This window comes from Dama dama, chromosome 32, assembly GCF_033118175.1.
Source record: "Dama dama isolate Ldn47 chromosome 32, ASM3311817v1, whole genome shotgun sequence".
Classification (NCBI taxonomy): domain Eukaryota; kingdom Metazoa; phylum Chordata; class Mammalia; order Artiodactyla; family Cervidae; genus Dama; species Dama dama.
This window is the reverse complement of record NC_083712.1, coordinates 20,774,585-20,785,752: the sequence shown is the minus strand read 5'-3', so window position 1 is coordinate 20,785,752 and position 11,168 is coordinate 20,774,585. Positions and strand designations below refer to the sequence as shown.

The following is an 11,168-nucleotide window of genomic DNA, read 5'->3' as shown; positions in this document are numbered from 1 at the left end:
TCATATCATCCATGTCTCCCAGGTGAGAAGACGAGACACACAAAGGGCAACCTGAACAAAGCCACCAGGGCTGGGCCTTGGCCCTGGGACAATCCGACAAGCTCCCGTGGTCTCCCCCTGAGCAGCGGGGACGACAGGGAACTCAGATCCCCCCAGCCCATCACGGCCCCTGGCTGCACAACATACCCCCCTGCAACGGTGTTTCCCACCAAGAGCCGCTCCACAGAGCAGCTATCCAACAAGCTCAAAATAAATAAAAGATACATACAAGCAGGTCTGAAAGAGAAAGCTATTTATTTACATCATTCTTTTCCTTTTTACAACTCCTGTGCTTTTAAATAATAAAAATTTCTGGATAATGGGGGAGTTTTAAATTAAGATATTTTAACAGAGAATTTTCACAATATGTTTTTTTATGTACACGAATTTTCAAAAGTTTTAAACAGTTCTTTTCAACCTGCATGACATAACTAAAAGCTGTAGACCTTTAGATTTAGACCATGCATCTTTCTCTAAAACTTTCAGTTTAGGAGATTATGTTTAGCATCTTGCAGTTCAGATCCTGACAGGTGAGGATCTTGTTGACGTACCTGCTTCGTAAATGAATCAAGCAAGCGGAACCGATCTGAAATGTTTTGGTGCTAAGCAAAGGTTATTTTTTTTAGACATCTTACACTGCTTTCATGAAAACTTTCTGGAAGTTGTCTCTGTCAGTCACGTGACTGCTTTCTTGTTCCTGTGTATGGACTCTGAGCACACGTTAGATGCATGAGAACAGGTTTATTCTATTCTATCTCTGGTTTAGCCAGCTCTTAAAGACACCCACGGGGATTCCAAGCTTTCCGGGGGAGACACTGGTGCATGGCTCCCCTTGTCCGGGTGTATTTCGGAGAATTAACTTTCCTTGGCTACTGCACATACAAACCCCCTTACTGTGAAGACGCCCGCATCCATAGACGACTTTCAACAAAAACAAAGGGCTAACACCCTTTCACATCACGCTGACAGATTTCAAATATTTATTAGTCAAACTAGAAGAGAGATTTTCCTAATATTTTAGCATGACTTCCTCTGAAGAGTTGTTGTAACATCCATTAAAAAGTAGAGAAGATTAACCTGTACCATGATCAAGTACAGCTAACCAGGAAACAATCACACAGTTCTGTCCAGTTTCTCCATGAGAACAGCTGAGGCCCATCCTGAATCTCACGCGGCAGCGATGGAGGCATCGTCCATGAGCCGGCCCTGTGGCTTCGGAGGGGAAAACAGGGAGGGTGTGCAAGGTAAGAATGACCACAGAAGCGCTGTTAACTGGAGAGGGTCTGCAAGTACTTGGAACTGTTTCACGGACACAGAATAGATGTGTGCAAGTTCCCATCTGTCTCCTTCCCCCCACTTTCTCTTGCCACGGGAGCCTGGGAACGGCGACCTCGCAGCTTCCGTGCGGCCCGCTCCCTCTGTTCCTAGCGGCAAGCTCACCAGCGCATCACATCCTCTGCCCGTGGAGTCCCCTCGCCCCCTAACCTGCAGCCGCCACCCACCCGGCAGTGTACCGCGTGCGACAGGGCGCCTAGCCCCCACTCCCACTCGAGTGGGAAAGCTTTAGCCTCCCTCTCGTGCTCAGCCTGTGTCCCGGGCTCCAAGCGGGCCACAAACCTGCGCTGCCAGCAAGCTCCTTGGGACTCAAGGGCTCCCCTTCTCCTGTTTGGGAAAGAGTGATGCATCATGAACTCTACGGTGCGGAACTACAAATACTGGGAGGACTGAAGTGGCGGATAAGCACAGAATGCCCCTTTCTCGAAGCTCACTGATTGGAAAAATTTGAAACATGACATCGAAGAGGAACAGCTAAGAGTGAATAAAAGATATCGTGACTGCTTTTAGGTGTAAAGTTTATGACAAGTCAGCGACACCCCAGAGAGTCATCAAGTAGTTAAAAGAATGAGATTCCTGCAAATGACCTTATTACGCTGACAGACTTTAGCAGACAGAGAGCAGGAGAGTCAATAGACCAGCGTTAGAACCGCAGCACCACAGGTTGACGCTGTGATTTAAGCAGACGATTCTGGGGGTTCCCTGAGGCAGTGAAGGGGCTCTCCTGCTCTGTTCTGTTGCTGGGAGGCTTCATACATGGAGATACACATGCATGCATGTGTGAGAAAGGCCACTGAAGCTCAATGCAGGAATGGAATGAATGAAAGACTAGGTCAATCAAAGAACAGGAACCTGGAAATCATATCACTGTTTAAAAAAATCAAAACATTAAACCAGAGTATAGTTTCTGACTGGTGATCATTTTTAGAAAAGATCCAAATCCAGGAGCATTACATAGTTATTAGAATCAGAAAAGTTCAGGGATTGTATTCAGAAAATTAATCCATTTTGATTAAAAACTAGTTACAAATTAACTACAATTTAAAAATATATTTCTAAAAAATAAATTATAAAATAAAATAAAACAATTTTAAAAGAAAAACAAAAATAGAAATATATTTTACTAAGCCAAAGGAAACGCATGTTTAAGGAGGCCATCAAGATAAATCTTAATTTGCCCAAAGGAATAAAAATCTTTAAAATTAGATCTAAAAAAAAACTATAAAACAGAAAATAAAAAATTGATAATAACTTAATAAGAAACAAATAGCAATACTGCCAAATTTATGTAGTAACAGTCAAAATACTAACATTGCTAGTCTTAAAATACTATTTAGTGAAGTTTACGTGAAAAAACTGTGGTGTTGGAGAAGACTCTTGAGAGTCCCTTGAACAGTAAGGAGATCCAACCAGTCCATCCTAAAGGAAATCAGTCCTGAATATTCATTGGAAGGACTGATGCTAAAGCTGAAACTCCAATACTTTGGCCACCTGATGAGAAGAACCGACCCATCTGAAAAGACCCTGATCCTGGGAAAGATTGAAGGTGGGAAGAGAAGGGGACGACAGAGGATGAGATGGTTGGATGGCATCACTGACTCGATGGACATGAGTTTGAGCAAGCTCCGGAAGTTGGTGATGGACAGGGAAGCCTGGCGTGCTGCAGTCCATGGAGTCACAAAGAATCGGACACAACTGAGCGACTGAACTGACTGACGTGAAAAAACATCTACTTGCCTTTGTTTCCAAGACAATAAAAAGCAGAAAATGTCTAAGCCTCACCTTTACAAAAATACTGGTTGGGATGAAGCGCCTGAGCAGTTGATTTGTGAAGTTGGGAAACCTGAGCAAGTTGATGTTGAGAGACGGCAGCTGCTGGTACCCAGCCATCAGAGGGTAGAAGTTATATAACATCTCCTGTTCCGTGCCGGGGAGGATACGTAGTCGAATCTAAATCACAGAAGTGACAGAAAAAGATAAACAAATCCATGTATCAAATAAACTTGCAACAGCTACATGCTGTTACCTGTTGAATTCTGGCAAATGATCAGACACTTAAGTCTTTCTGGAGAAATATTTGCACCCTCTCCTATTCATACATCTTCCAGACAGACACCAAAATGTAGGGCTGAATTAATGAGGCCAGAACCACACAGGTAACATGTAATACAGACATGTGCATGGTTTCTCAGCTTCTACCAACATGCAGAAGGCAGTCTGTACTGGCTTAACAACGCAAACACTAGACAGCTCAGCACTTCCCGTGTCTCAGACCAGGCAGGTTACAGCCACAGTGCGCGATGGGATAATGTGTAGAAGAGCATCTTTGTAAACATTACATCGCCGTGAGAGGAGCTGGTTGTTTCCTGTGTTTTGTCTTAGGGATTTTACCTTTCTGGTAAGGTAAGTACCTTCAGGGTGAAAAAAAGATGTTTGTACTTCAGGAAAGAGCACCACCTGGTAAGATTTTCGGTACTTTAACTGTTTTTTAAGTCAATACGTGAAAGAGATCAGGACAATCAAGAAAAGCTTACTCATTTGCAAGTGAGTACATAAAGGTATGTGATGCGTCAGAGATAATATATGTGTGTGTGAACCAACATATTACAGCCAACATTATAGTTGGTATATAGTAATATTATAAATCTACATCCATGTACAGACCTATTGTACACTTCACGTGTAATTCTACACTCATTTAACAGCAAACACAGCACTCAGGACATGCCAGCCAGATGGCTGACTCAGGGTGAATACTACTTGGTGTTATTACAAGTTTGTGCTCTAATTACACCCTTATTATTAATAATAAAAAGCATGTGCCGACCACTGAGGTGTGTCTCTGTTGCCATGTTGACACAGGAGGACAGTATTCTTACTGAAAACATGGTTTTGCCTGGGAGAATGTTCCACCCAAAAATCTGATGAACTTTTCCACCTCTGATATGAACAGATGAAGCAAAACATCTGAATCATGAATTTTTCTATGTAGATACAAAATTATGCCTACACGTAACACAGATATTCTATGCAGGATCAAAATCTCTAAAAAATTATACTGATAGTTTAGAAGCGCATTAGGCTTTTAATCTGTGCAGTTATACTTCAAAAGGTCTCAAATTAAAAAATACACACACAAACTCCTTAGCAATAAAAGGAATATTTAAAAGTTTTCAGGGATTCTATTATTGTCCAAGGATTTGTGAACTCTTATTTTATATGGAGAAAGAACCTCTATACGTGATCTCAATAAGAAAGGGTGGCCCATTTAACCCACTTCTACAGCAAGTTGTAATTAATCTTCAAAAGTGACTTAAGATTCACCACTATCAAAACAAGAGGGACCACAGTCAAACTTATCAACTCATTTCTGACAGCTCTCCACTTTTTGGCCACACTCCTGTGTCTTCACAAGCAACCCCGTCAGATACAACCTGTACCTGTTTAAGCCCTGAGAACATGAAGGCATCGCTGGGCTCCACAGAAATCTCCACGTCTTGAACTAAGTCCGTCTTATTCTGCAGGTGATACCTGACAGGTAGCGACTCTCTGACACGCCCGAACGATGGCAGATCTGCAGAGGTGACATTTCTCTTGGTTAAAAAAAACAACAAAGCTCACCATTCATGGGTTCCTTTTGTAGATAAATTTCATTCCATAGACATGGAAGTGTTTAAATTAATGAGAGCACTGCATTGTTGTTAAATAAGAAAATTCTCTGATTGGAAAATAGCCACAGGGCTATGATAAAGCAGGCTAAGAAGAATCAAAGTCCTTCTACAACTGATTTGGCTCAGAAAGGGTCTTGGCTACCAAGAGCTGAATTACCTTTTAGGAATAATTTCTTAAGCCTACAAAAAATTTCCCTAAATATCAACAATGGTTCGAGAAGGGATGACAGATATTATGGGCCCCTTGGTGGAAACTGATGTATTTCTGTCAAAACCTTTAACCTGAATTTGACCAAGACTAGAGATCTAACTGGGATTCCCAGGTGGCACAGTGGTCAAGAATTTGCCTGCAATGCAGGAGACACAGGTTTGATTCCTGGGTCGGGAAGATCCCCTGGAAGAGGAAATGGCAACCTGCTCCAGCATTCTTGCCTGGGAAATCCCATGGACAGAGGAGCCTGGCGGGCTACAGTCCATGGGGTCACGAAGACATGACTGAGCGCGCACACGCGCACAGATCTAGCTACTAATTTATAGGGGCTGAGAAATACTTAAAAATGATACAATGCAAGTCAGCAAATCCAGACTGTAAGCAGCTTTACACAAGGACAGTTTCTGCAACAAATGAACATCAAGGAAACGAGGGGGGCGGTGAAGGTTGTAGATGAGTTGGTGGTGGGGTAGAGGCAGTGTGGTAGGGGAGAGGCTGCCTGCCTGCCTAGGGAGTTTAAGAGTCTAGACACCAGATGCCAATCAACAGCAATGCAAGGCCTTATAACAAACTATGAAGAACATTCAGAGTCAGCTAGGGAAATTTCAACACAGGAATTTGATAATGCAAAATTATTGCTAATTTTTAAAGTTATCATAAAGACTCTGTGATTATGTTTAGAAAAATAGCCAGTGATGTTAAAGATGCATACTGAAATCTCTATAGATGAAATAACATCCTGGCACTTACTTCAAAATGATGAGGGCAGGAGGGGTGTGTAGAGGTATAGATAAAACAAGACCGGTCACAATCTCCTTTTTGTAAATAGCAGGCATTTCTCGTAATGGGGAAAGTTAGAAAAAAATCTTAGAAGCTAAAATAAATATTCTCATTGGATTCCTTAGCTCAAATACAATGTGAGCGGGGGTCACCTGCGTTCACGTGGAGAGGGATGTTTTCCACGATCACGTGGGGCAGGGTGATGACGGTGCTGATGGCCGGGACGCTGTCCATGGCTGAAGTCCTACAGCAGAAGAGAAGCCACTTAAGTCCACGTTTCATGCAAGAAGTAAATGCGTCAAAACCAGGGAACATGGCTATTCACCAACTCACTACAAAGCAAATACAAATGACCCCTTTCCTAAAGGGTTAATGGAAGGAGTTTGTGAAGCAGGAGCTTTTCCAATCCCACTTTTGAGAACGTCCAATGAACGAGCTGCTGTTTGGTCTCAGTGATGAAGTCAGGACTCATTACGTCAGAACGTAAGTCAACTGCACCACATGGAACACCATCTAACCCAGCGTTCTGGTAGCAAAACGTCCTCAGTCGGCAGCAGGGTGGTGTCACTGACGACACGCCGCCTCCTCACACTGGGGACCGTCCCCAGAGGGGCCAGGCCACTGGACACGCGCTGCTGTGATGGCGCTGGGGGTGTGCAGGAGAGACTGAAGACCTAAAAATACTTCACTATCAGCCGACACAGTGGCATTCCAACGCCACTGAGATAGAGTGAGTAACGCTATGAAATGGTCAGATACTTTTCCTGCAGGACAGTCAGGGTGGGACCCACAGGGGCGGCTTGCAACTCTCTTGACAACCCGTGGGAAGAGCCTGTGTGCAGAGGTGGCACCTGATGAAACAGGTGGCACTGTTTCAAAAGTGCCAAACACTACTGAGCAGACGCCAAGGGCAAACACAGCCAACCCCTCACTCTTAAGACAGATGCGTCTTTATGGTATTACGGTGACATGACAGAGTCAACCAAACAGTGCCTCCAAAACACTGTTTTAACGCCTACAAATGTGAACTGAGCTAAACATCAACATGGTAAGTTCAGGAATGTGGAAAGAAAGACAAGCTAATTTTTTTTAAGAAAATTACTTTTTCTTTCTTATTTTTAATACTTAGTTTTAAGATTTATAAAATAATTAAGCCACACAAGAAAATAACACATGAAATGCCATGTATCCACCTCCTAGTCTAAGAGAACATAATGACAGGGCTGAAGCTTCTCGTGGACCCATTCCTGCTTGGACTGCCCCCCCCCAACCCTCCGCTCCAAAAGTACCTACTAGCTTGAATTTGGCATCCATCATTTCTGGGTTATTTCTTTATGCTTTTCCAAATTATACATACAGCCTAGGAAGCATATGTTTTACATGTTTTCCAATTCTGCACAGTTTGTTCACATCCTGAACAGACGCAGTTGCTGTGTTTCATTTAACACTAACAGGCTGATAGCTGTCTTCATTTTCACTGATATATAATACTCCACTGTACAACTGGGCCACCGTTTACCTAACTTCCTGCTGGTGGGCACTTAGGTTGTTTCTAGTTTTTCATTATAAACAGTGCTGCTATGAACATTCCCACCCATGTCCCTTTCCTGTATGTCTGAATCATTTCTAGGACTGCATGGCATAGTCATCAGCTTACCAGGTATTGCCAAACAGACTTCCAGAGCAGCGTTCTAATTATACTTCCCCTCGTGACAAACTTTGCATTGTTAAACCTCTTTATTTTTGCCAAGTAGTGGGAGTACACACATCTCAGATTACTTGTAAGGCTGACCTTTCCCCTGTGTTTACTGACCATTCAGCGTCTCCTGATCACTATGCCTACTCAAGTATTTTTCTCAACTTGCGGTTTAGATGTTTCTTTTTAATGATCTGAAAAAGTTCTTGATCTGAATTCGAATCCTTTGTTCATTTCAGATGTTGTACGTAGCTTTCCCCACTTTGTACTGTCTTTTCACATTCTTCATGGCATTTTCTAATGAACTGAAAAACTTAACTTTAAGAAATCGAATTCATCAATTTTAGAGGCTCATACTTCTAGTGTCTTATTTAAAGAAATTCTTCCCTACACCAAAGTCATAAAATGATTCTTATTTTTCTCCTAAAAGTAGTAAAGTTTTGCTTTTTACAATTAGAACTTCAATAAATCTGAAATTAATTTTCATATACAATGCACAACAGATATCCCATTTTCTCCCCAAGTCAATACTCAGTTGTTTACCACCAATTATAAAACAGTTCATCCTCCCCCCAGTGATAACAATGCTACTGCTATGAAACGTAATTTCTCTATGTGGATCTGTGGAACAATTTCTAGACGTGCTCTTCTGTTCCACTGGTTTATTTATACATCTCTCTGAGCCCACATCATAGTGATGACCACTGTAGCTTTACAAGAAGTCTTAGAATCTGAATGGCTAAGTACTCTTGCCTAGCTGTACCTCTTCTGAGGAATTCTGACAATTACTGACAATTGACCTTTCTATACAAATTTTAGACCTGAGAGTGTCAAGTTCCACAGAAACAAAACAAGCTGCTGAGATCTTGAAGGAAATTACACTGAATCGACAATTTATAATATTAAATCTTATCCAAGTCCTATCAGAGACTACTTTGTACCTCTCCCATTTCTTTAGGTCTTCCTTGAATGTTTTAAATTTTTATAATTTTTTCCATAAAGGTAATATATATCTTCTACTAGATATGTTTCTCATCATTTTGCTATTACATAAATGATACCTGTTTTTAAAAGTACTTTGCCTTGAGGTTTATTATTGATATATAGAAATACAACTGATTTTTGTATACTGATGCTATATCCACAGCAGTCTTGCTGAAACTATAATTCTAATAATCTGTCGATCCCCTTGGGTTTTCTGTGCAAACAGTCCTACTGACTGCAAACGAGGGCAGTTTCTCCTAATGCTTTCACTGGTCCCGTCATCAGAATTTGGCTAAAATCTCGTCAGTATATAGATCACAAACTATAACAAACACGAACGAAAGTTATCCTTATCAATCTGTGTTTTTGACAAATGGTCAGTGGCAGCATGTAGCTTCTAGCCTGTTCTACAGGCTGGCAGAAGCGCTCAACCATAACCGACAGTGACGCACAATAAAAGGCACGAGAATGACGCAAATAACGGAGAAAAGGCAGGGTGGACACAGTCTTACCTCTTCCAGGAGATAATATAATGCCCCGTTGCTACTCCGCCTTCAACATTTCCAACCGACGGGCATCGGAGACAGAAGCACTCACTGGCACTCTCTCCAGTCTGCAAGACAACTGCAAGACAGAGACTTTATAATCCTCCACAACCATCTCATCTATAAACAGAGGGCTTCACATCCACGTAATGTAACAAAAAAAGGACACCTTATCAATTTTTTGTGTATCATCTATAGAGACTTGGAGAGGTTAAATGACTTTTTCAAGGAAGACAGACAACCAGAGCAACTAAAATAACCTGATTATATTTGGTCTTGGGATTCCCTGGTGGTTCAGGTGGTAAAGAATCTGCGTGAAATGCAGGAGACCCAGGTTCGATCCCTGGGTCGGGAAGATCCCATGGTGAAAGGCATGGCTACCCACTCCAGTATTCTTGCCTGGAGAATTCCATGGACAGAGGAGCCTGGCGGGCTACAGTCCATGGGGTCGCAAACAGTCCAACACGACTGAGCAACCCACACACATATTTGGTCTTAAGACTACATCGTGATTTTTTTCCCTCACAATATTTGCCCTTATAATCCAGTTGAGCACAATTTTGCTTGGGCTAACATTTAAACTAGTTTTTATTCCTTTTAAGAAATACAAGAAAGCCCAAAGTACCCTGAACCAGAAAGGTATTATCTCCTCTATAAACTGTTTTAGTTGGATGATTTAGAAAATTTGTCTACTTTTCTAAAAAAAAAAAAAAAAATTTGTCTACTTTTCTGTTTTCCAAAGTTTCTTTGATAAACACCTTTTCCCATTTCAAATTGTAAACAGTAGTAAACATCAATTAAAAACTAATTAGAAAAAAACAATCTATTAAAAATCCAAACAGGAAAAAGTACCGTATTTTCAAGTACATTTCTTAGTCACTTTTTAGAGTATCAAGAATCCGATCCTTTAAAACAAGGTCAACTGTAAATGACGCTAACTGTCCCCCCACTGTCTTCTGCTCGCACCTCTGTCCACCTGGGACTCCAGCTGGTCCACAGCGGTCATGGAGGGAGCAAGCTGCAGCTCACTGGAGACGATGGTGAGGGCCCAGGGCGAGGCACTCAGCAGGTCGGTCATGAGCAGGAAGGGGATGTCCGCGTAAACCCTTTCCAAGTGCTCGAACTGGTGCAGGTGGAGACAAAGGTCTGTCAGGAAGTACACTGACCCATTTCCTTTTTTCTGTTAATTTCTATCAAGTGATTTCCAATATGCTTCCCAGGACATACCTTTGTAGAAACAAATTTAACTGCAACATCAAATGGGAAGACTGTTTCTATTGTTACGGTTTCATCCTGCAAGGAAACCGAAAGGGCACATCGATGGCTTTTATTAGTCTTAACAAAAGAAAATTACAGAACACAAATCGATTACTGATCAATAAAGAATCCCAACTTAAATATGACAAAACTAGGACCTTTCCCTTAGACAATACTTGTAAAAACCTATGTAGAGAGTCCAAGTTAACACTTCTAACAAGGCATCTACGGCTGTGTGACAGTTCACCCTGCAGAGCGCTTTCTCACACATTCTTTATGGCAGGATCTGGCAACAGTGGGCAGGGCAGGCATCACCACCATTTCACAGACGAGGACCCAAAAGTTAAAGATTTAGCAACTGGCCTTAATCCATGAAGCTAGTGGTATGAGGCCTAGAATCTGGGTCTTCTTTCGATCTATCAAGTCCCTTACTTCACTCTGACTCAAGGTGACTAGAACGAGGGTGATGATAACAGCAATGATGTGATATGACAGCATCACCATGTGTGCTAAGTCGTCTCTGACTCTGCAACCCTGTGAACTGTGGCCCGGCAGGCTTCTCGGTCTATGAGACGTTCCAGGCAAGAACACTGCAGTGGGTTGCCATTTCTTCCTCTAGGGGATCTTCCCGACCCAGGGATCTACTCTCC

General features: G+C 42.1%; 1 protein-coding gene across 3 annotated transcripts in view; it reads right to left on the bottom strand.

The window, feature by feature from the left end:
* Window positions 1–275: 275 nt before the first annotated feature.
* TRAPPC11 (trafficking protein particle complex subunit 11) overlaps window positions 276–11,168 on the bottom strand; it is a 36,299-nt gene continuing 25,406 nt past the window's right edge. For 2 of the 3 annotated variants that reach the window (XM_061134803.1, XM_061134802.1), the window contains 7 exons: window positions 10,489–10,554; window positions 10,228–10,384; window positions 9,229–9,340; window positions 6,189–6,280; window positions 4,815–4,948; window positions 3,157–3,324; window positions 276–1,251 (listed from right to left, as the gene is read on the bottom strand). In XM_061134803.1, the coding sequence (XP_060990786.1) occupies window positions 1,207–1,251; window positions 3,157–3,324; window positions 4,815–4,948; window positions 6,189–6,280; window positions 9,229–9,340; window positions 10,228–10,384; window positions 10,489–10,554 (774 nt within the window). In that variant the 3' untranslated portion in view covers window positions 276–1,206. The remainder of the gene's footprint in view (window positions 1,252–3,156; window positions 3,325–4,814; window positions 4,949–6,188; window positions 6,281–9,228; window positions 9,341–10,227; window positions 10,385–10,488; window positions 10,555–11,168) is intronic. The other variant, XM_061134804.1, reaches the window with a different exon arrangement.